The sequence below is a fragment of the Actinia tenebrosa genome, unplaced genomic scaffold, assembly GCF_029948245.1.
Source record: "Actinia tenebrosa isolate PJP-AT-01 unplaced genomic scaffold, QUT_ActTen_1.0 PGA_scaffold6__47_contigs__length_16458017, whole genome shotgun sequence".
Taxonomy (NCBI): Eukaryota; Metazoa; Cnidaria; class Anthozoa; order Actiniaria; family Actiniidae; genus Actinia; species Actinia tenebrosa.
Window position 1 is genome coordinate 9305245 of NW_028292583.1, and position 24117 is coordinate 9329361.

Below are 24117 nucleotides of genomic sequence, written 5' to 3' on the forward strand. Positions count from 1 at the left end.
CGAAAGTATCAAATTTACTAAGCAAATTGATAAGTAAAAAATAATCAGAAAAAAAGCAATGGTACAAAATGTTTTAGCGTATTCTGTTAGTCTTTCCTCCCTCTTTCCTCCACGCGTTTTTCAAGGATGGCAGACCGGGAGGATGGCGTACATTAAAAAGCTGTGGCGCTGGTTGGATTGCTGTGGACGCCACATGGGAATGGGAATGAGTTTCTCTGATTTGTTCAGTATTCTGTCCCTGAGGGTGTTTCTTCGAGCTCTCCTGTTTTCCACTCTCTGTAAAAGCGACATGTGCATGAGTTAAAAGACGATTGCTCGATTGGCCAAGATTATCGGTAGTAGAAACAAAGTTCAAGCAATTGCAATCTCAAGCCCAGGAGAGATCTACAATCATGTGAAGTTTGGTTACACCCTCGAAGACGTACAACAGTTCACAACTACAGTCAGAGCTCAAAATGACATAGTTACGTGGATTGATAGGTCTGGAGGAGGATGCCTATCTTTCCAGTTGGGAAGCGAGTTAGGAAGCGAGTTAGGAAGCGAGTAATATGTAGTGTTTAAAAAACGAGTAGGAGTGTTTTATCAGGTATAAGAGCACGAGGCGTAGCGGAGTGCTTTTATACCTGATAAAACACGGTCTACGAGTTTTTTGAACTGCTTAAAACACTCATGAACAATTTATAAGATTTTGGTTCAACTGGAGTCACCATACACGTCACGAACATGGATTTTTATACTTCGATAGAGATTTGACGTCACGGGCATGCGCAACTAGATTCAATAGAAGCTCCCACACGTTGGGTATTGCGTGCCAAGGCAAAGACAGGCACGTTAGTCAAAGATCATTAGGGTTGACTATGGACCTTGATGAAGCTCTATGTCTTCATCTAAACTTGGATGCATACTTCATCCCTGATGAAGTCACCCTTCATAGTATTCGAGTGGTCTTTATATAAAGACACATGTGTCTTTATATAAAATCACTTGAATACTAATGAAGGACTTTATCGGGTATAAAGGTTCATGCACGTGACGTGTATGGTGGCTCCAATTGGACCATAAGCTTATGAATTATTCATGAGTGTTTTAAATATATATATTAATGCCAAAAAAAGAAATCGCAAGTAAAACGTCTGCATCAGCCGGTAATTATTAATATTATGGGTGTTACGCAACGAAAGATATAAGAGTCGTGTTGACTGTTACTCGTTCGCTGACAAAAATGTTTGCTGGCTCAACAACGGATCTGTCTGCTGCTCAACACGATGTCGGTGCCTACTAATTGCAAGGTGTTTTTATGTTTTTCAAATTGTATTGGGTCATCATGCATCTAAGGCCCAGTTCAGACGTCGAACTTTTGCCGCGTCCATTGTGCTTGCCTTTTCGTTCGAACGCTGTTTTCCTTGAACCTAGTAGAAGTATGTATGCCAAACTTATTACATTCCGTCTCCTGGCGCCAAGCAAAGGGGCTGATGTCTTATGTAGAGGTATTTTAAAACTTTCAAATATTTTTAGTTAGGTCTTAGAAAATAGTGTTTAAAGTAGATGTTCTGAGTTTTTAATTTGTGAGTTATGAATTGTTTTGTGAAAAGCTTGATTTCCGCCAGCAATTTTCTTTCCAAAACCTGTCAAGATAGCCGTATTCAAAATTCATTATCTCGAAAACAAGCTCAGGACATCCAATCAGCGTTAAATTCTCTATAAAATATCTTTCTAAGAACATTTTGTAATGATTTCTTGATAAAGTAGCTAGTCACCTTAAGACAATCTTGGCTAGAATGTATGATTTCCTGACTCGATTCCTAACTCGCTTCCTAACTCGCTTCCTAACTCGCTTCCTAACTCGCTTCCTGACTTGCTTGTTAGTTTGTCTCGGTCTGGAGGTCTGGTCCAGTACGTTGAATGTGACAACAGCGCCTTTTTGAAGTGTCATAATATCAGGAACACTTACTGTGAGCTAAAGGAAAAGTGTCATGTGACCAGTACTATTCCATGTCCCTCGGATAAACCAAAAGAAACATTTGAAAGGCTTTTTATCAAGAAATGGCAGAGATAAAAAGATACAGGATGAAATTCGGGACACTTCTATAAAGAATAAGTAATACCTTATTTCACACCTAAATGATGAGCCCATTTGATCTCTCGGTATCGAAAACTTCTTATACCTCAAAATGTGGTTGTGGTTGTGGTTGTGGTTGTTATTTTGACTTATCTTTCGGGTGCAAGACCTTTTACTCAATCATCTTCAATACTGACAAAGGTTAGAAAATTAACGTCAGTGAAATCGATCTATAGCATACCCGATTACAAATCCAGACAAGTAATAGCACGCAAGTAAGTAAGTACGTTCAGTAACAGTGCTTTTTGGTCGCCTAATCATGAAGGAAAGGACTTTTCTTTCTGAATCACTGAAGAACGAATGTACAGAAAGCAAAGAGCAAGAACATAGCAATAAGGTAATGTATTTATCTATGGATTCGAGACCAAATCTGCATCAACAATGAGGAAATTGATCCGATTCTCTCTTTAATACGCTGTGAAACCGCTATCAAACAGAATTGTCTATGAACTAAAAGATAGCAAAGATTGCAATAAAAGGATAAACCCTTTGTTTGAATTCTGATTACTAATGTAGAACAAACATCTCTCAAACAGCCTGAGACGAACTTTACTGTTTCAAACAAGGCGAGCTTAGTAAAGTGAAAATGTTCGTCACTAAACTAGTTAATATCGCCTATTGTGTCATTGCCACAATAACTATTTTCTAATAACTATAATCATATTTTCCCTACAGATTCCTTCAAGCCTTCAAGCAACCCTCATCACAGCCAAGTTGAATACATTTATAGTGGAAGCTTTGAGTAACTACACACACAAGTCCTTTATTACTTTCTTCACTGTTGGCCTGATATTTCTCATCTGCATTATCATAGAGTTTGGTCGTCAAATTTGGACTACTAGTACCTCGACCAAACCAGAGGTCATACTAGTCTACTACCTTGGATTAGTTTTGGCTGTCTGCATATTTTCCCTCACTTTCTTCCTTCTTTTTGTTTTCTGGGAAGTACTTCAACACGCTATAGACAGAACAACCTGGGGCTATAACTGCGTGAGGGTGTTATTTTTCATCGTTGATGTCATTACAGCAGTTAAATGGTATTCTGCCGCTATTCAAGCCAGACCTGATGGAATCCAATACATCTTAATGGCTTCATATATCAAAGCTGGCTCTTTAGCTCTCTTAGGGTTCTTGTTTCTAAAGTGGTGCATGTATAGGCAGTGTAAAAACAAGACATTTCAAAGTCTTCTTAAACTCAAACTCAGTGTCCTTATATTTTTGTCAATCCATATAACATTACTTGTGGCCTTTAAACATCAAGGCATATCATGGCAAACTACTGCTCTAGTCTGCTGCTTGTCCTTTCTCAGTCTTGCTCTCTGTGTAATGGTATTCTCCCAATGCAGTGAAGAGATTTCTGGTTTAGTCATGCAAATTAAGATTACAAAACTTTTGATAGTTCTCTACGTCATCATAATATCTTTGTTCTTGGCAGTGCACTACGATATGGACTGCGACAATCATTGTGGTGAGCGTACACTTCCATCAACACAGATAAAAATAAACCAGAACCTTGATGATTTAGACATAACCAAGGTGGTTGTCGGGGAGTTCACCGAGTTTAAAGAATTGACTTGCAAGTTCAATTGAACCAGAAAGGATTATAATCTTGAGAAAGATGGCATGTTTAGCTGTTTGACCAAGATCCAATCAGTCTTCCATACTATTCAATGATAACATAAACTAACTGCTGTATCTCACTGCCTCAATGCATGTTCTGAACTTTATTGTAAAACTAGTAGAATATAAGGAAACAAAAAACGAACCAAAACTCTGGCCAACGAAATATTCTTCAATTTTCTCATTAGAAATAAAGAGTATTCAAACTATTTGCATGGAAGCATAATTAAGAGGTCATATCCTACCTGACAAACTGCCTAGCATATATCAGTTAAACTCTATTGCCTTCAAACAATTGCTGCATTTGGTTTAGTTTTTATACATTTATTTTATTGACCCAAATTCCTAGACTGGATAAAATTGCAGCATTTAATAGGAGGACCTGGAGAAAAAAAATTGTCGCTCATTGTTGTTCACAACCGATCCTAGCGTTTGCAAGGGTAAAAAAGTATCAAAGTATGAACGTAGGGCCAAAATTCGTGTCAGACACTTAGATATGTTGTCCTTTTTTTCATTCGTAATACTTGCCAACGCTATACTTTGGAAGGGCCAACATGGTGAAGTCAATATACTTACATGGTTTGTCCCATGACACTTCCCATATTAGTGTTAACATCTAGCCGTGACAAGTTCAACGCTACTACAATAACTGTCTCCCACTTTGACTTGGATCCAGAGCTTGAAGAGGATGACTTGCTTAATGGTCCATCAACATCTGTATCCGAAGAACTCTGCTCAGCAACAAGTAATGGCGATTGTTCTTCCTTTTTGCGGCTCTTTTGCTCTGTAAAATATTATCAAGTATTGGATGTAACATATATCTTAGCTTTGGTCAGATATTTTGTGTTTTTTGTGTTTGATTTTCTCGACTAGGCTGGAAAATTGCAATAGGCCATTATTAATAAGACACGTGATCCCCATATATGGAAAGACTACCTCAGTATTAGTAAGAAGGCGTGGCTTCAACTTGTAATCCAGAATATGAAAATGGAATCAAAATATAAAACTGATTTTTTTGATTTTGATTTTATTAATGAGCTTAAAGGAAAAAGCTTGCTCTATAGCAGAATTTCTAATATAAATCGTATAAACCAAAATAACCTAACTTCGGCAAAACCGCGCGCCGAACGCAACAGGCCTCCATGAAAGGTGAGGGGCTCAGAAGTGTCCAATCACCACACAATAGGGCTTACGTACCAGTAAATGCATGTTTTCGGTTTGCAGGTGATGGAGCAGCAGAATTTGAAGACAGCAGGCCATATTTATTTCCTGTCATGGTCATTGAGCGGAACAGAGTAGGCGAAGTTGGAAAAAAACCAAATATTCCAGACGGTGGAGAAGCACCTTTTTTCGTAACTGCTGAGGCATGCAAAAAGAAGATAAAACATTAGGATTTTCAGACATTACCACAGGAGAGTTAAAACATATGTATGGACTGTATGGTCAAGAAACTATAATTGATCAGGTTATTATATCTATACTCCGTGTGCTTCTTAACACACAACAGTACTGTACAACTTGCCTTGTCGTTTATGCGGATTTGGGTGATCGTACCTGATTTTTGTTTGTTTGGTATTCTGAGCGGAGTGAGGGTACTTGGAAGTCGTTTTTCATCCTCAGACAAAGAACGCGAAAACAGCGGCCGTCCTTGGGAAGGTCTTGGTCTCTGGTTTTCCGTCACGCTAGGTGAAGATCTGTAAATAAAAGGTATTATCACCAAATCTGGTAAGGAACAAGCCGGACCGGAAAGGACCGGACTGGACCTGACAGGTGAGCTCTGATGAAGTACTTTAGGTACATTTGCCGATTTTTTAGTGTTACATACCAAAGGCAACGGAGCCTTTAAAGAGTTCACCTGGGCTGAATGATTAGGAAACTGAGACACGACATGTGGCAATATATTTGATATGATAGTAAAATCAGAAGTTCATAACTATGAACTTCTGGTAAAATATAACAATCAAAAGCAAAACGAATAAAAAACAAAAAAACTTGTTATCACTAATCAACAACACAAGTACAGCTGTGTCACAGCTCAACGGGGTCGAATTAAAAGCATGTGATCAAGTGAAACAAGAACCATACCTTCTCTTGTGTCCCATATCATCCATGATGACTGACTGTGATGGTTGATAAGGCACGTCTGTAGCTACATTAACAGATTTGGCAGCATAAGAGCCTTCCTTGCCTAAGAACAGCCTACTTACAAGTTTTCTTTTATACCAAGCCTTTGGAAAGTCCAAGATCTCGTTCAGTCGGCGCATGTCATACGTGAAAGCCGCTGATCCAATATCGCAGACACCTGTCAAAATCATTTACCCACTTTAATCAAATTTGGCCTTGGTACTTTTACGTAGAGAGCAACAGGTGTTAGCAATTTGGTTTGTCGTTTCTACTGAAACTAAACTACATCGCAGCCCACAGGCCCGACCGCCCCAACTCCTCTTGCGTTACCAGTATTAAAATCAATTAACCTTAAAACGAAAGATTTGAAAGCTCACACGTACTGCTTGGGTGGAAAGGCAAAACTATTTTACGATTTACTTCTCTCACTTTTGATTGGCTGACAACATTACCACAATATCATGAATGCTTTTAATTAATATATAACAACAACTATTACCAGATACTTTGACGACTGTAGATGAACTACTTGAAGAGTTCGATCCATCTCTGCTGTCGTTCACGTAAGAACTTCCAACACGCCGTCTTGAAAGATGAAATTTTACAAACTCTACATCCAGACTCAATGAGTCTTTTTTCCCTGAGATCGGCTGGGGTGGGGTAAAACGGAAGCGTGGTCGATTTTCTTCACTTACGTCGGCTTCACCTTCCATAGGTGCACTGGTAGTTCTACCTACGGCAGTGTGCTCTTTTCCGTATGGATGGAATATACAGAAAGAGAAACTGGATAGACAGAAAGTAAAACTGACTCCACCGCTATCGAATGCCTGAGTCTCTCTCGCCTCTTGTTTACGTTGTTCTCCAAACAGCGTCTGTTGAGGAGTGGCCAGGACAGTGGATTTGGTAGGACTAGACTTGGATGAAAACACAACATCCAGTGCAGGTAATCGTAGCATGCACTCTACTTTTGAGACTGGCTGACAACTCAGACGAATATCTGATGGCTGTACTCTGAAAACCACCACGACGTCGACAGGAAATGAAGACACCTCCGACATTGATGATGACACAATTGAGTCGCCTGTTTCAAATTCAGGATCACTGCTATTGTCTGAAACAGACCCAACCCCATCAATACCTTCATCCCCGAACGGGATAATAATCGGCTCTAGGGCTTGTTCTAAGAAATCAATTAAAGACGGCTTCAAGACCATTTCTTGTGGAAGAGATTGAAATAACACAGATATGTAGACTCCTGCTTTCTTGGAGACTTTACGGCTTAAAGTCGATCCCTGAGCCTGCACCTCTGGTGGTGACGTGAAGAGTTGATCACGTGGTTGGTGCAGGGAAAAACTTGCAGATAATCCTGAACTATCTGAAGTAAGAGTTGAAGCAATTCCTGATTCACTTTCAAAGTTTGAGGAATAGTTAACACGCACATCTACTCCAGGCAGCAAGATTACTGTATCCTTCGGTAATGAGTTGGTGTCTTGATTACTTGGTTTGTAACGGCGACCACCTCTAGTTCTTGGGGGGTCTGCACCAAACAAACGGGTTGCTAAAGGACTATAGTAAAAAAAAAAAAAAAAGATTTGATTTCTTGCATACAAGTGAAATATAATGGAACGATCTAGACTATTGTAATATTGTATTATTATATATATAACGAGTATTCCATAGCGTAAAGCCTATGAATATAAATCTATATTTTCGTGTGAAAAACAGTAATACGTCCAACAAGCGTCGCGTATAGCATTTTTCACATGTGAAAAATATAACCAATCAGAATCGTCGATAAATTCCTCAGTCAATCAAAGAACGAGAAATGACACTTTAATGGCTTCCTGGTCAGAGGAAAACGCTGTTGTTTTTGAAAGTTGAAGGGCTGTTTTCTGTCCAGTTTTTGCGAATTTGTCGAGGAAAAACAACAGTAAAAACCTTTTAGTAAACGAAGAAGATAGCCTTTTCTGTAAGGGTATTTGAAGCCAGAAAAATCAGAGAAAGACGTCTAAATATCAAAACGAACGAGCTAGTGGTTTCTATTTCTCGCCGAAAGATGGAGGTTTCAAGGAGCTAAAAACTGTGCCGTCCTTGAAGACTTTATCTAAAAATGTGTCTTGATGCATTAATTCTATGGTTTTAGAAAACCTGGAGATAGACTGGCGAAGAAACGAAAAAGCAGAAGGTATTTTCTTTTCTTGCAATTTTCTTCCCGAGGATTCAACAGTTTGACTTCAGCTTTCAAAAGTTGTAGACTTGATGTTTTTTCTTTTCTTTTCTGATATGATTCAAACACTTTATATTACCAAGGGCGGATCCAGGGTTTTTTGAAGGGGGGTAAATTAAGTCTCAGGGGTAAATTTTTGTGGGCAAAGGAATCCCAGTCGCATTTTTACCACAGGAAGCCCATTTGACCTCAGGAATGACAGGGGGGTCGCGACCCCTCCGACCCTCCCCCTGGATTCGCCCTTGTATTACGGTAGTCTTTACCTTCAAAGGTCTAGTTTCGTTCTGTCTTACTAAGTCTTTTAGTATATTAAAAAAGATTATGGTGTTTTGTTTGCATAAGATTTGTCGGTGTTTTTTTTGGAGTTCACAAGCTTACATCCACGCACGCTTTCAACACAAGTTTGGATTCGAGAAAAATAAAATCATGTTTAAGCCAAAAATTTCTCGTTATGAATATAATAAACAGTTAACACCATAGAAAGTGCTTTGTACAGGATTATATTCACTCGCTGTTTGTGTAAAACACTCACTCGCTCGTACCTCGCTCGTTTGTGCTTTACACAAACAACTCGTGAATAATACATAAGCGGAGCTCCCGATACGGAAGTCACAGGGAAAAAAATTTTGAATGAAACTGAAAGGTAAAAATAAGATCGGGGAAAAAGTCTTCAATTTTTTTTAATTCGAGATGAAGATAATTTCTCCCATAATTAAACCCATGCAGTGAAATCGAATCGAAATGCACTACATTGTTTTCTGTGCGCGAGTTTTGCGCGAGTATACTATCCCACTTAGGTACACAACTCACCACCACCCCCAGTAGCTAGTTTTGTTCTTGGAAGATTCTTCGACAAAGTTTTCCAAGGCCGACAGTTTTAGGCTTTGAATCTCTTTTACTTAAAAAAAACGAAAGATAACTACAGATAATCCAATAAAATGTTAAGTTTAGTGAAATTTACCTCGGATGTCTTTCACTGAAATCGAAAATCCGGAGATTTAGGGCACATCAAAAACAAAAAACAGACTTGAAAACTGGTTAAAAAATAAGCTTACCTAATTACGTCTTTTACAGAACGAGACGAAGTTTACATTCAGTTAAACTTGACAAGAACAACTGAGACAAAATAAAAAATAATGCAAAAGGCAATGCAAAATACAAAATGATGAATTTTTTGTCAGTAAATTGGCGTTTGTAAATGTTTTTGAATATTTTTTAGCTTTTTTAAAAGTGAAAGTCTAGGTCTATAAAATAACATCTCTGAACATCACAAATTTAAGCTAATTTTTATAATCATACTTGCTCGAACATCTTAATAAACAGTTAAATATTTGGTGTAAATTTATATTTCATTCAATAATTAAATAAGTTATCTGTAGAAGAATATAAAATTATTGAATGAAAGTCTTCTTTTTTTTGCCGATGGGACCCCGCGACAGGAGGCGAACAAAGCTGCATTTTTCTTAAACGAAAAACATACGATAGTTGGTTAAAAACAACCGAATTGTTAAAAAAAGCTAAATAAAGGACGAATATTTGTTGTCGTAATATGCTCTCCGTGTTATTTTTCCTCCAGCATTGAAATAAATTAAGCTTATCTATAGAAATATAAAAAGTTTTGAGAGAGTCTTTGACTTGTCGATTCCTCAAGAAAAATGCTTGTCAAAAAAATAATAATATAAGATTGTTTGCTTAAAAAAACACACACCTGAATTCTTGAAGAACACTTCTTGATCCATCTTTGAAAGTTTTTTAATTTTTTTTGGTCTATAACTTGTCCTAAAGCGATTTTTTTCTGTGCATTTGAGAGCCGCATTTGTGAGTTTTGCCTTGACATCAAGCGGGATCCCTGTGTTGTGTACACGGACGTACGGAAGTGACGTCAGCCAAGCCATGAAAAATCGAACTCGATGGTTTACCTTTTTTTCTTAAGTATGGTGCTCCGTTATAATCCCGTGCGTCGCACTTTCTATGAAGTAATCTCTATTTATGTATGTGAATAAACTTTAACTCATTGAACTTATATGAATGCGAGAATTATGGCACTGCACTATGATGAAGAACACCGGAGGAAGGTAGAGAACTTCAGTTGTGCCTTTCCGATTAAATAACCAGGATCAATCCGCCCTCGTAGGGGGCTCAACGCTTTTCGACTAAAGGCACGTTAACACGGGCGATTTGTGCAGCGATTTGAGGTGCGATTTTTTCGGCGATTTTGACGGCGACGCCAAATCGCGCGTGTGAACACCCGGCGATTTTACTGCGATTCTTGAAATTCACGTCATTTGGCTGCGATTTTCATGAAAAAAGGGCCAAAACATTAGGGGTCCCCCCAAAGCAGATTTGTATGTGATGTTACGTCACAAAAAACATGGCGACCAAAAACATGCAAGCAGAAAAAATAGGCGGTCGTAAACCGCATGTGTCTACTGCTAATTTAGAAACGGATTGTTTAAAGGGGCACTTAGATGAAAACACCCTGATTTTGGAAACGACTTGGAAGTTGGTTAGACATATTCATATGTCCTCAACAGTAGCCAAGACACATTTTTCTTCAGAATCAGCATCGAAGTTGAGAGTAAATGAAGTCATTTACTCAACCCTATTGTTCTTTTAGTTTTTAAACCAAAGTTTCTCAACTTCAAGTGGTTCCGAAGCAAATATTTATGTTAATCTGGCTTTTATAATAGTAATTGAATCATATTATCTTCAAATATTTGAAAGTATTCGGGCTTTAAAAAAACGGGGCGTTTTCATTCAAGTACCCCTTAAAAATCAGAGGTTTTACATATTAGATATGACCAGGGAAAGAAAGTAAATAAAACGATATTTATAATAGTATTGCCCTGATTATACATAAAGAAAGATTTAGAGAGATATATATTGGTCGAGGCATAGCCAGGTGGATCCCCATATTAGTTTGACAATGTGATAAGGCAAACAATGGTAATAAAAGGATATAGAGACAAAAATCTGATCTGATATTGTTTTTTAGAATATTAACAAAAACAAGAAAAACTATAAAAACGTCTCCTTTTTAGCAATCAATACAACTAACGGAAAGAGTCTGTTTGATAAGAAAAATCAACTAAACAGCGAGCGAGAAATTTGTGAGTTATTGTAAGATGTAGACTTTGAAAGAGGTCCATAATCGATGAAAATTAGAAAAGAAGTGATGATTATGAAAGTTGTATGTGTAATTAACTTTTCCCACTAAGTTCGCTGTAATAGAAAATCGGTATGATGTGAATAAAGTTTAATTCGATTTTGCGTCGGTCAGATTCACATATCTGGATAATATTAAAATATGAAACAGCATTGAGTTCAAATGCTTGGTTATATAGGTAGATGTTAGTTTTGTTTCAAGCAAGTTTCCCATTTGTTTTATGAGATAAAAGTCAGAACAACTATTAGTTCCCACCGATGGGCAATGTAAACGTTGAATCTATAACAGTTTTGAAATAAATATGACAAGTTTAAGCAATGTCACTTAAATTTTTAAAAATTCTAAACTGAAGTGACTTATGTTAAATATCAAAGGATACAAATACACAAAACAGAAAATGTTGAAAGAACTTTACTAAGAAAACGCAACTGAACAGCAATACAAATAACAATAAGTTTATGATATTGACGTATGCTAGATATTTATGCATTTAAACTTATCAGCGATGTAAGCACTAAAACAGTGAGAGAAACAGGTATATACGATAAGAATGATCATATAAGCGGATCATGATCATTGATAGCGGTCAGCGGTCGCGGGCGGAACAAGATAGAGGTGCTTTCCCGCGCTCTCGAAGTTTGGATGTAAATTTGACTTTAATTTACTACTTAACTACGACAAACTTCCTTTATGAACGTATATTCCTATATTTATTTCTTATCGTCATCATGTCTTGTGAAATTCGTCAGCAAATAGAAGAAATTTTGAAAGAAAAACTTGATCCTCTGGTAAAACAAATAGATGAACTCAAACAGAAAGTTGACGACGTAGATCGATTTGCAAAATTTGCAAATAGCAAATATGAAAGTGCCGCAATTTCAATGAAGAATAATGAGTCAACATTAAATGAAACAATCAACGAAAGCAAAATCCTGAAATCGACAATCCATCAGATCGAACAAAAGCTAGCAAACTTAAGTGACAAGCTCAACGATCTCGAGCAATATGGCAGAAGAGATTGCTTAGAATTACATGGTATTCCTCAGACAGAAGACGAGGTTACTAATGACATTGTGGTAAAAGTTGGTGAACTCATTGGAGTCTCAGTAGAAGAAGATGACATTTCAGTCAGCCACCGGTTGCCAGTTAGTAATAAATACAAGGGATCTAGAGCAAATCCCTCAATAATCGTGAAATTCGTGAAAAGAGATAAAAAGGAAGAATTCTACGCATCAAGGAAAGACCTGAAAGGTTACAGCACTGAGGACCTTGGTTATAGTGCAACAAATACGATTTATGTCAACGAAGAAGCCAATAAGGTGCTATTCAAAGAAGCATTGAAAACGAAGAAAAATCTCAAGTTCAAGTTCCTCTGGACATCAAACGGCAAAATATATCTGCGAAAAGATACAGATAGTAGAATTATCCACATCAAAAATACAGAAGTACTCAAAGGACTATTAATAAGATAAGTAGTTTCATCTCAGTAATTATATTTGATATAAACTAATTCTACTACCTTAACGAACTGTCCTAATTGCCCAGTTTTGTCTGAAAGAACTGGAGAACTATTAGATTTAGTGGATAATCTACCAACCCTCTCCATTACTTCTGAAAATGCAGATTTTTCTTCTCTAGCAGACTTAGATATTGATATAAATTTGCCATTTGATACAAACTTCAGATACTATAGCCCTCATGATTTCCACAGTGATAATGATATCAATGAATGCTCATCAAATTACAAAACATTCACTGCACTTCATTGCAATATTAGAAGTTTGGTTGCCAATTATGATAATCTTGTACAAATGCTTTTTGATTTAAAATTCTCATTTTCTCTAATTGGTCTTTCTGAAACTAAATTAAAATTTGATAAGGATCCTCTGTCTAATACTGATATAGACGGATATGAATTTCTTTCCCAACCAAGTCATTTAAATGCTGGTGGTGTAGCTTTCTATATAAAAGATGGACTAGATTTTAGTATCCATTCAGAAATATCCCTATCAGAGCCCGAGTTTGAAGCTCTCTGGATTGAAATTCACTCTAAGAATCAATCAAATCTATTGTGTGGAATTATATATAGACATCCTAAACAGCAATACTGATAAATTTTTGGACTACTTGAATTCCACAGTTGAAAAGATACACCAAGAGAATAAACTTTGCCTAATAATGGGAGACTTTAATATTGATTTATTGAAAATAGACTTACATGTAGATTCAGAGAATTTCATTAATAATTAATAGTTTTTATATTTTTCCTGTCACTTCCACTGAAATTGAAGAAGAAATCTCCAATTTGAATATTTCAAAGACAACAGGTCCTTTCAGCATACCAACCAGGTTACTAAAGTTACTTAAAAATGTTTTGGCAAAGCCTCTCTAGATCTTGTTTAATGTATCGTTTTCAGCTGGTATAGTACCAGACTTTCTTAAGTCAGCTAGTGTTATACCAGTTCATAAGAAAGGCTCACACCTTTCCCTCAACAATTATCGACCAATATCATTACTTTCTGTATTCAATCGACTCCTGGAAAAACTTATGTACAACAGGTTATTAAAATTCTTAGACAAGAATGAAATTCTTTTCAGCAAACAGTTTAATTCCGTGCAAAGCATTCAACTGATCATGCTATTCTTAGCATTGTTGATAAAATTCAAAAAGCAGTTGATGAGCATGACTTTTCCTGTGGAATCTTTCTGGATTTTAGTAAAGCCTTTGATACAGTTGACCACAGAATTTTAATTAGCAAATTAGAACGCTATGGTGTAAGAGGAGTGGCTAAAAGCTGGTTCACATCTTATCTTAGTAATCGTAATCAAACTACTGTTGTTAATAATGTTACTTCAAACCCACTGGATATAACATGTGGAGTGCCTCAAGGATCTGTCCTTGGTCCTTTGCTTTTCCTACTCTATGTAAATGATTTTCACCTTTGCTCCAATCTCTTTGAATTAAATCTGTTTGCTGATGATGCTAACCTTTTTTATAGACATAGAGACATCAAAACATTAGAATCTCATATTAACTCAGAAATTAGTAATGTTCACATTTGGCTCTGTGCCAATAAATTATCACTCAACATAGAAAAATCCAACTTTGTTCTTTTCCATGCACCCCAAAGAAAAATCACACACCATTTCCATCTAACCATTAATAACAATTCTATTAAGCAAAGAAATTGCATTAAATATTTAGGAATTTACATTGACTCAAATCTAGGTTGGAAACCACAAGTAGAATATATTGCCAAAAAAATCAAATGCAGTATTGGTCTATTATCAAAACTTCGTTACTATGTGAATTCAAGGATTTTGAATAATTTGTATTATGCTTTAATTTACCCTTTCTTAATTTATGGTATAATAGCATGGGGAAATACCTATCAAACTACATTCATAAAAACCTTTATATTTATTACAAAAGAAAGTTGTGCGTATTATTACATTTTCTTCATTTGATGAGCATTCAAGCCCTATATTTAAACAATTAAATTTCATTAAAATCTTTGATCTTGTAATTTTCAAAATATCAACTTTCATGTACAAATTTAATAACAAGTTATTACCCTATACCTTTGAATCATTTTTTACTACTATTGATAAGGTGCATGGATATAACACAAGAGCAGCAACAAAAAAGTCTTTTTATTTACCCAAGGCTAGAACTAATTATGGAATATTTAACACATGATTTCAAGGACCTAAAATCTGGAATTCTATTGATGAATCATTTAAGAAATTGTCTCTTTATCAAGTTAAGAAAAAGCTGAAAATTGATTTAATTTCTAAATATTAAGATCAAGTTTTAATACTTCTACAAATTAACTTAAATATACTGTAAAGACTGATGATGCTCTTGTACGCTGCGTGTGTATTTGCATAGTTTTTATGTCTTTTTTGTCACTTTTTCAATCATATTGAATTTTTTGCCTATGTGTTTATACGGTGTGTTATTATGCTCATTATTATAATTGTAAATAGCAGAAATCCCGACCCTAAATGTAATGACTTTTAATTAAGAATATGTAAACCGACTTCCAAGCATTTTTAGCTTTCTAGTTATTTTTGGAAGTTGGTACCCCTCAATCTGTTTAACATAAATAACGTATCAAATTAGAAAATAATGTTATAATGGGTACAAAAAAAGTTCTTAAACTTTTCATGCTTTGTGTAAGTAGATAACAAGAGATAAACATAACAACCAGATGTAGTACATTATGACTTTCATTGTTGACAATGGTTGTTCGACATGGTAATCATTGTCCAGTTGACTGATTTACCTATGAAATTAGTTGTTGTAATCATTCTTATGTAACACTGATGATCCATTTTAGAGGTTGATCAATTTTGAAAGTGTTAATTATCAATTAAACTATATCATGTCAAAATGAAATGTAACTGTTTTTCAATAATAAGGAGTAATCTGAAAAGGTATTTGTCTTGGAGTTAATCAGAAATAGAAAACCGCTTTGATACTCCTTAAGTTTGCATGTGAAATAATATGAAGTTGCTTTTGATAAGTGAACTCTTTTGGCATTATTAACTTTAGCCACTGATACTATAAACGAATGATAATGAGAAAGCAATGAGATGAGGAATAAAATATAATTTCTTGTGACATGTCTAACAACTTTGAAATCCATTTGTTTTCCCAATATAGGGCTTTTCATTGGTTGAGAAAGTTCATTGTTTGAAGCCCTGTTTGAAGTCAGGCAGCTTTGTTTTCGGCAAAAACATCGGCCTAAAATTGGAATAACACTTATAAAACCTTTCATCTTATTGTATAGTAATACTACATGAAAGCTGTGATAAATGATATTGATAGATTTTACGAAAGCACTTTACTTACTCCCTGATTGGCTCCGAAGTTTAATGATTGGTTCCGAACTTTATCCATTCATCAGTTTGGGCTTCCTGTGGTGTTACTGACGGACTTACTTACGCGGACTCGATAGCATAGTGGCTTCGCCTCTCTAGGAGGCAGTAGCCACAAAAAGAGCAAAAAGGCAATGGAAAAGTGAAGAAGAAATTCTGATCAGCCAGTGGTCCAAGTACGACTGTCTTTTCAATACAAGTTCGCATATTTCTTTACAATTATAAAAACCAAAAAATTGAAACAAAATTTTACTACGCATGCGTCATGGTTTCGACCGCTGCTACAATTGATTGCGTTTCATAAATCGCCGAGAACATCGCAGCACAACTAAAGAAAGAAATGCAGTAAAATCGCCGGGTGTTCACACGCGCGATTTTGCGTCGCCGTGAAAATCGCCGAAAAAATCGCACCTCAAATCGCCGCAAAAATCGCCCGTGTGAACGGGCCTTTAAAGTAAAGTAAACCTACATAATAACTTTACTAACCGCTGATCATTGGCGTCTTCAACGTCGCTTTCATTGACGGAATGAAGTACACATTTACCGCTATCAATGTTTACGATGACATCCAATTCAAAGTCCAAGTTCTGCTGTTGCAATACATCGGCTTTTTGGTTGACCCTGTTTTCATCATTCATATCGTTAGTACTCGTGCTGAAGGTCACTTTTGTGTAGCCCCCGGCAGCATCTTTGTTGTCTGGTGTACTTGCAAGCGGTGACATGTTGTCCTGGGCAGTGCGATTCTCCAATTCTACCAAATCTTGCTCGACTTTGCTTCGTCGATCGTCTTCCAAGTTGAAAGGTGGCACAACTGGAATATCAGTCTTGTTCAAAAAGTAATCTCTATCACGTTTCTGTGGGGTGAATGTTGCACTCATATCAACCATCTCGCTTACATCAAAATCTGACTCGTTGAAGTCTTCGACTATCTGCCTCCGTACCCTGGTGCGTGATCTTGACCCCTTAACACGCTCTGTCTTTGCCTTTCGATGAAGTGGAGGACTTGGTTGTGAAAGGGTATGACGCTGGCTACTTTGCCGGCTCCGGGAATGTCTACGTAGCTTCTTCCGAACATCTTTACGAAACTCGTTAAATACAGCATTCTCCAAGTCTTGTAAGATTTTGGTTTCTCTTTCTAGCTCCAAATGACTGACATAATTTCGTCTTCTGTTGAAAACACCCAGCATAAAGTAAGTACTACGTAAAGCAAGCTAACGATTAACGTAATGGATAGCTAATGGATTTCAAAAATCTTTAATAAAAATCGTTAATACTAAAAGAAAGCCATTTTTACCTGAGTTCGTTGACTCTTCGAGCTTGTTCCCACATTTCTCTCTCAATATTCCGTTTCCTTTGCTTGTGGCTTGTTGCTGCTTTGCTATCGACTTCATCTAAGTTACTAGGTTCTTCAAAAACGTCTTTTTCTGTTACTTCAGCAACAGAATCCATGTTTGCGATGTCTGTTCCCCCACCAAATGTAGTTAGAGTAGAGCCAAGCATTGAAAGTCGTTTGCCAATGTTCGTGTCGAAAAGGATCTCAACACCGCACATCTGCCAGCGAATGGACATCATCCACTTACCAGTCTTCACCATTTCTGGTGCTTCAAACAAATAGTTTTAAAGTTTATCATATTAAACTTAAAATAAACAATTACACAAGACAAAGCATAAAAGCAAAGGAATCATGGCTTTTTGTTTACCTGAAACAACTGGGTATCGATTCGTTCGAGAGCACAATTCGTAGGTGCCATGAGGTACCACACCTATTCACGTATTGAATAAAAATAGTAAATTAATACAATTCAACAATCCTCTTCCTGGAAAAACGCATATCCGAGGTAAAGTTCTCAGGTCGATCAAGGTTTGATCCAGTATTATTTCTCAATTGACACGGTTTTCTTTGTTATTCACAAGGCTTTATTTTTGTAATAACCCTCATTATAAATGCAAGGTCAATATATAGTTATTAACCCGGCAACATTTGATAAAAAACCTTCTCAATTGATAAATAAAATACTTAATTACCTCGAACGTCGGCAATAAGCCTATACAAGCCTATACATATAGGGCTATGTATAGGGTTTATTGCCTCCGTTCTCGGTAATTAACTCTTATATACATACTTTTAAAAACTGAAGGAAAACTGGGGGAGGGGAGGGGGTGGAAAAATGTCAAACAGATAAAGAGTATGCATCCTTTAGAACTCCCCCCCCCCCCAAAAAAAAGCTTTTCCCTCAATGCCTATTATAAAAATAAATTTAATAGATCTCGCGTTCGAAATGGATGGGAGCGCATGCATTATGAGAGCACTAAAACTAAAATAACGGTAACTCTAACACTTGTCCGCCCGCGTCGTGCTTTTAACATTTCTTTCACGTTCTACCAATCCCCGTGTGTTTTATAACTGCACACACCACGTGCGCGAATTTTTCTATTTCTTTAGTAATTGACATTGCTCACATTTGTTCATGAGGCGAGAGGTGAGGTCAGGTCTCCAGTCGGAAGCCTCCTTATCAAACTTGTCGGCAAACCAAAGACAAAATTTGTTGAATTTTCCTTTGCTGACAAAAGACGTGCTTGAACAACAAGACAGCATCATCTCCTCCACTGAGAGTACCAAAGCAGAAACTTGCTCGTGATCTGGAAATATTCAAGGATGCATTATTTAAATGGCATTCCCACAGTTGAAGGGGTCGCGGCCTCGAAACGTCTGGAAAGCAAGTTCAAATAATTCCAAGTAGTGACGTTTGCCCCCAGTGTTTCTTGACCTTACCTGATTGTTTAAAGTGAGTTCCTTGTGTTGTTGTTGTTTGATTTGGAGTCAGCAGTGGCACACAAATGCCAAGCCTATTGACAGTAAGCTGTAAAAACAACGAGCCAGACAACTGGGCTGCATGTGTTCTTGCAGGCAGTTTTTCCAGTAAGGCTTGGGTGGCCGTGTGCACCTAAAAAAAATTAGATTTATGGTAGGCTTTCTATGACTTTTCCATCATGTAGTTTAGATTTTATCGAACCCTCAAACAACCTCTGGGCTAACGGTCAGGGCAGGACTACCTCATAGATTGAACCCTGGAACAACCTCTGGGCTGATCTAAGTCAGGGAACGACTACCTCATAGAATTGGAATTCAGCTTGTTAGGTTTTGAAGAAAAGCCCTGGAATCAATGAAGACCTAGTTGTCCTATGTGTACATTGCTTTTTTAAACGATGTCACTAACAGTAATTACGTTAACAAACATGCGGCCATCACTTCTAGCTTTGTTCGTGGAAACGAGTAGAAGTAATACAAAAATACAGTTGCAGCATTGTAATGTAAAAGGTCCAAATGTTAGAGGAAGGTTATACCTCATCATTTAAAGCCATTCTCTGCTTATTCCAATGGTCATAGGCATTCTTGTAATTGAGGTAGACCAGTACAGCTGCAGGAAATAAATGGAACATTGGTCATCACTGTTCGTTAGTTAATCAGAGATATCAACAAACAATATGTACCTTTATCGAAGGCCATCTGTTGAGCAAAGACTTTGGGCTGCTCCAATGTGATCAAAAAGGTTTCCTTGTCTTCAGTGCCATACATACTGCTTACATCCTGTTTAATGAGTATTGATAGTATAGCATTGTTAACGTTGACGTTATGTTATCCATGTACTAACAGCTTCAAGTAGCATAACATCTTTACCTGAAACGAATTCTTAACTCCAATAGTTGTCTTGAAATAAGCCATTTGTAGATAGTCCAGTTCATTGTCAATCATACGGCTCTGTGGATTTATTATGAATTGCGTTATGAGCAAATGCTTTGCTTATGAATAATGGATACCACACAGATTATATATGGCTTCGAAGGACCAGCCTGTGTGTGTGTTGAGGGAGGGGGCTGCAGAAATAAATGGACCGCGGCGTTTTGCACGATCAACAGTAATCTACCCTATTGAAAGACAATTGGTAAATCCATTGCACCTATTTGCAAGGGTAACAAACTATTACAGCAGAACTAAATTGAAAAGAGTTCTACTCTAATTTCATCGAGGAAAACAGCTGTGATCAAAGGAAATTGTTTAAGGCTGGTAAGAGTTTGCTTAATTGTAAACCGCCCAATGCTATTTCATCTAATGTTGATGAGAACAAATTTGCAGAAGATCTAGGAAAATTCTTTGTACAGAAGGTTGTGGATATACGGAATCGACTAAATAATAATCATACCAATAGTGGACATGAGATGTTGTCATCACCACACGAGCAAAAGTCAATTCAACATCTTAGTGAATTTGAGATACTTATGTCTATTATGAAAAAATCTTCTTTGAAGTCATGCCTATTGGATACTATGCCATCTTGGCTGGTTAGTCAGTGTGATATTTTGTTGCCTATACTTACAGCATTGATCAACACATCTTTACAATCTAGAGGATTTCCAAATAAATGGAAGGAAGATTTGGTAGTACCTCTTCTGAAAAAACCTGGCCTTGATTGTGATTTCAAAAACTTTCGTCCAGTCAGTAACTTACCTTTTACCTCAAAGCTAACTGAAAGTGCGGTGTTTGAACAAATTCATAATCACATGAGCATTAATTATTTGTATTCATCCTGTCAGTCCGCATATAGGAAGCACTTTAGCACTGAAACGTCTTTATTGAGAGTCAAGAACGACATCCTATTAAACATGAATAAACAACACCTTACAATACTAATTCTATTGGACTTTAGCTCTGCTTTCGATACAGTCGACCATGATATCTTTATAAAACGGCTAAGCTCTGATTTTGCAATATCTGGAATGGTACTTGACTGGCAACGTTCTTATCTTAACGGACGATCTCAACGTATCTTAGTCAACACGACACTATCTAAGAGTTTTGAATTAGCTTCTGGAGTAGCACAGGCTCTTGTCTGGGGCCGTTGCTCTTTACTGTTTATGCTAGTATGCTATTTGATGTGGTCAAAGGTCACCTTCCATCTGTACGGATGATAAACAGCTGTATGTTTCATTTAGTCCCAATGATGAAACTGGTCAAGATGAAGCTCTTGGAGCTGTTCAAAGATGTATTGATGATGTCAGAGCATGGACGACTACTGATAAACTGCTTCTTAACGATGACAAAACTGAGTGTATTGTGATTGGCACTAAACAGCAACTGGCTAAAGTTCAACTCAACAGCATTACTATTGGCGATTCAGAAATAACACCTGCATCGCCTGTAAAGAACTTGGGGGTGTGGTTCGACTCTTCATTTTCAATGAACTCACACATTAACAAGACTTGCTCTACTGCATTCTACTATTTGTATAACATTAGGAAAATACGAAAATACTTGTCCAAGGAAACTACTCAAAAACTTGTCCATGCCTTTGTTACTAGCAGGATAGATTACTGCAATAGCCTGCTATGTGGACTCCCAGATTACCAACTGCACAAATTTCAAAGAGTGCAAAATGCTGCAGCCAGATTAATTCATAATGAATCTAAATATTGTAGGATAACACCGTTACTGTATAATTTGCATTGGCTGCCTGTTACCTTTCGTATAGAATTTAAGATGTTGTTTTAAATATACAAGGTTATTAATGGCTATGCTCCTAAATATTTAAGGGACCATATTAACATTAAAAAAGAGAGTAGATATAGTTAACGTTCAAATAGCAATGGAATATTACTTGAACATGTTAATCTTAAAACACATAAGACATTAGGAGATGGCGATCATTTATGGTAGCTGCACCTCATTTATGGAACAGGCTACCTTTGGAGGTCAGGACAGCTCCAAGTGTGACTAATTTTAAGAAATTATTGAAAACCTTTTTAGTTAAGATGGCTTTCGCAGATTTTTAGTTATCGTTTATATCGCTAATAATTTCATACTATTTTTTTAATCATACATTTTAATATTAGTATAGTTTTAGTATATATATATATATACACTTGATTGCAGAAAGGTTGTATACCAAGCCACCGTCACAAGAAAGGACAACAACACTACCGCAACATACATAGGACTCACAGAAAACGACTTCAAAACAAGATACAGAAACCACAGCGCCTCATTCCGCCACGAACAACATAAAAAATCTGGACTCTCAAGAACAGTAATATCAGCTACTCCATTTTATGGCGCGTCCTATCTTCAAGCTCCGCCTACAACAGCTCCAGCAAAAGATGTAACCTTTGTCTTAAAGAAAAGTTTCTAATAATCTATCGACCGGAACCCTCATTAAATAAGCGAAACGAACTTGTATCTTCATGCCGCCACAGAAACAAAGCATTACTACGCAACAGCTAAACTACATCCACTAATTAATTATGTATACTTTTTCTATATAAATGATAGTAACGAATATTCTTATCATTAAATCCCCTGAAGAGTGAAGCAATTCACGAAACAGGCTTGTCGGGAAAAATGTTGTCTTTTCTTCTCAAACAAATATATATATATATATACAGCCATTTGCAAAAATTATGGCCGCTTCCAATATATATACAAGTATACAAGTATATTTATACATTTATACAAATATCTAATGAGATGCATATTGTGTTTTACATCCTACAGATTATAAATCAATTGGTTTTGAGGGTTAAAAAAGTAAAATTGCAATATGCATCTAATTAGGTATTTGTATAAATGTATACTACAACGTTTCTGCAATCGAGTGTATATTACATTCATGTTACAGCGCAAATGAAAATACCCCAATTGAGATTTTCGCTATATAAATTCAATAAATTATTATTATTATTATTATCATTACCTTCATGAATTGTCCCAGAGAAAGGTTCACATCGACCTGGGCCTTTCCAAATAACTTGACAAAGCTGCCACCTTTATAAGGGTACAAATAGAGCATTAGTAAAAAATGCAGGAAAATACCTTAAAGTAATAAATAAACATTAATGTCCCCCTTCCCTTTTCCTTGGTGATATATTTGATACACTTAACAAGCAGTTCAAACACATTGCCTACTTCTTTTCAGTCTTCCTGGTTCCAGTGGTGAAGGAATGGCGTTGGACAACTCAAGAGATATTTCTCCTGTGTCTAAACGAACCGCCGTAGCAGCTGGGGTTGTCGCAGTCACTTGTATACCCTGTACATAGTACAAAAAGAATTATGATCATGATGAGTGTACTGACGGTGAAGACGATATCTTAAGATAGTTTCTGAACCATTACCTTAAGTGTGAGCCCAAAAGAATATAAGAAAGGTGCTTCCTTGTGTTTGGAAGAGTCCAAGCTTTCTGAAGATACAGTGCGCCACAGAGGAACAGGCTGACTTTCTCCTGACACACGCTGCACTACGTCATTCACTTCCTAGATTTCGCACATGAAAAGAATGAAACCGAGGATAATTTCAGCACAGAGGAGAAATGTCGTAATTTTGATTTGTACAAGCCAAGATTTGGTACAAGGCTTGATTGCTTGGCGCAATTATGGAAATAGTTATATAACGTCATACACAGCGAGCAAGAGAGGCACATGACTTGTATGTTTCTGAGTAATTTTAGAGCTTTTTTTTTAAAAAAAAGATGATCTCTCTTGCTATAATTTGCAATATTAGTTTGTAAAGTCTCGTAAATTTCGTCCCCAAATTAACATAGTATCTTACCTTCATGAAACTCTTTTGTACAAACACCAAGTGGTTGAGTAGATCTGTAGTGAGACTGTGCTGGAAGGAACCTATTTCAGTACTGACATACAAGTGACCTCTTTTACCCCTCTGCTGAGTCGGCATACCATCTATACCATACTTTGGCTGACGATTGCGATTGGTCAGAAATTCCCCAGACACTTTCACTGGAGGTAAATCAACCAATGTGGAAGAAGGAACATTTGTTTCGAAAGTCTGTATCTGAATACGACAATAGTAGAAGAGAAAACTGAATATAATAGAGCGAGTTAATAACAAATGAAAAATAATAATTGAAACTTTTTGAGATGAAAAGAATGATATACACGGCGTTTTGTTTATAAACGAATGACATTGCT

General features: G+C 36.7%; 3 protein-coding genes across 8 annotated transcripts in view; 2 read left to right on the forward strand and 1 right to left on the reverse strand.

Moving 5' to 3' along the window:
* Window positions 1-24117, reverse strand: part of LOC116301383 (bridge-like lipid transfer protein family member 1) — a 75839-nt gene that overhangs the window by 7381 nt on the left and 44341 nt on the right. For 5 of the 6 annotated variants that reach the window (XM_031710436.2, XM_089039224.1, XM_031710437.2 and 2 more), the window contains 17 exons: window positions 23738-23980; window positions 23305-23442; window positions 23099-23219; window positions 22887-22957; window positions 19820-19900; window positions 19633-19729; window positions 19486-19559; window positions 18914-19085; window positions 18601-18780; window positions 17841-17903; window positions 17435-17741; window positions 16627-17307; window positions 6363-7429; window positions 5825-6041; window positions 5294-5433; window positions 4937-5098; window positions 4316-4523 (listed from right to left, as the gene is read on the reverse strand). In XM_031710436.2, coding sequence (XP_031566296.2) covers window positions 4316-4523; window positions 4937-5098; window positions 5294-5433; window positions 5825-6041; window positions 6363-7429; window positions 16627-17307; window positions 17435-17741; window positions 17841-17903; window positions 18601-18780; window positions 18914-19085; window positions 19486-19559; window positions 19633-19729; window positions 19820-19900; window positions 22887-22957; window positions 23099-23219; window positions 23305-23442; window positions 23738-23980 — 4022 coding nt within the window. The remainder of the gene's footprint in view (window positions 1-4315; window positions 4524-4936; window positions 5099-5293; window positions 5434-5824; window positions 6042-6362; window positions 7430-16626; window positions 17308-17434; window positions 17742-17840; window positions 17904-18600; window positions 18781-18913; window positions 19086-19485; window positions 19560-19632; window positions 19730-19819; window positions 19901-22886; window positions 22958-23098; window positions 23220-23304; window positions 23443-23737; window positions 23981-24117) is intronic. The other variant, XM_031710438.2, reaches the window with a different exon arrangement.
* Window positions 2302-4320, forward strand: LOC116301385 (uncharacterized). The gene is made up of 2 exons (XM_031710439.2): window positions 2302-2456; window positions 2795-4320. The coding sequence occupies exons 1-2, from the start codon at window positions 2379-2381 to the stop codon at window positions 3707-3709; spliced, it is 993 nt and encodes a 330-aa protein (XP_031566299.1). The 5' UTR covers window positions 2302-2378; the 3' UTR covers window positions 3710-4320.
* Window positions 11985-13281, forward strand: LOC148906005 (uncharacterized). Its single transcript, XM_089039226.1, has one exon. The coding sequence runs from the start codon at window positions 11985-11987 to the stop codon at window positions 12726-12728; it is 744 nt and encodes a 247-aa protein (XP_088895352.1). The 3' UTR covers window positions 12729-13281.

Coding starts and splice junctions, on each gene's coding strand:
- LOC148906005 (XM_089039226.1), top strand. CDS start 11,985: ATGTCTTGTGAAATTCGTCAGCAAATAGAAGAAATTTTGAAAGAAAAA.
- LOC116301385 (XM_031710439.2), top strand. CDS start 2,379: ATGAAGGAAAGGACTTTTCTTTCTGAATCACTGAAGAACGAATGTACA. Junction 2,457..2,794: donor AGCAAGAACATAGCAATAAG/GTAATGTATTTA, acceptor TTTTCCCTACAG/ATTCCTTCAAGCCTTCAAGC.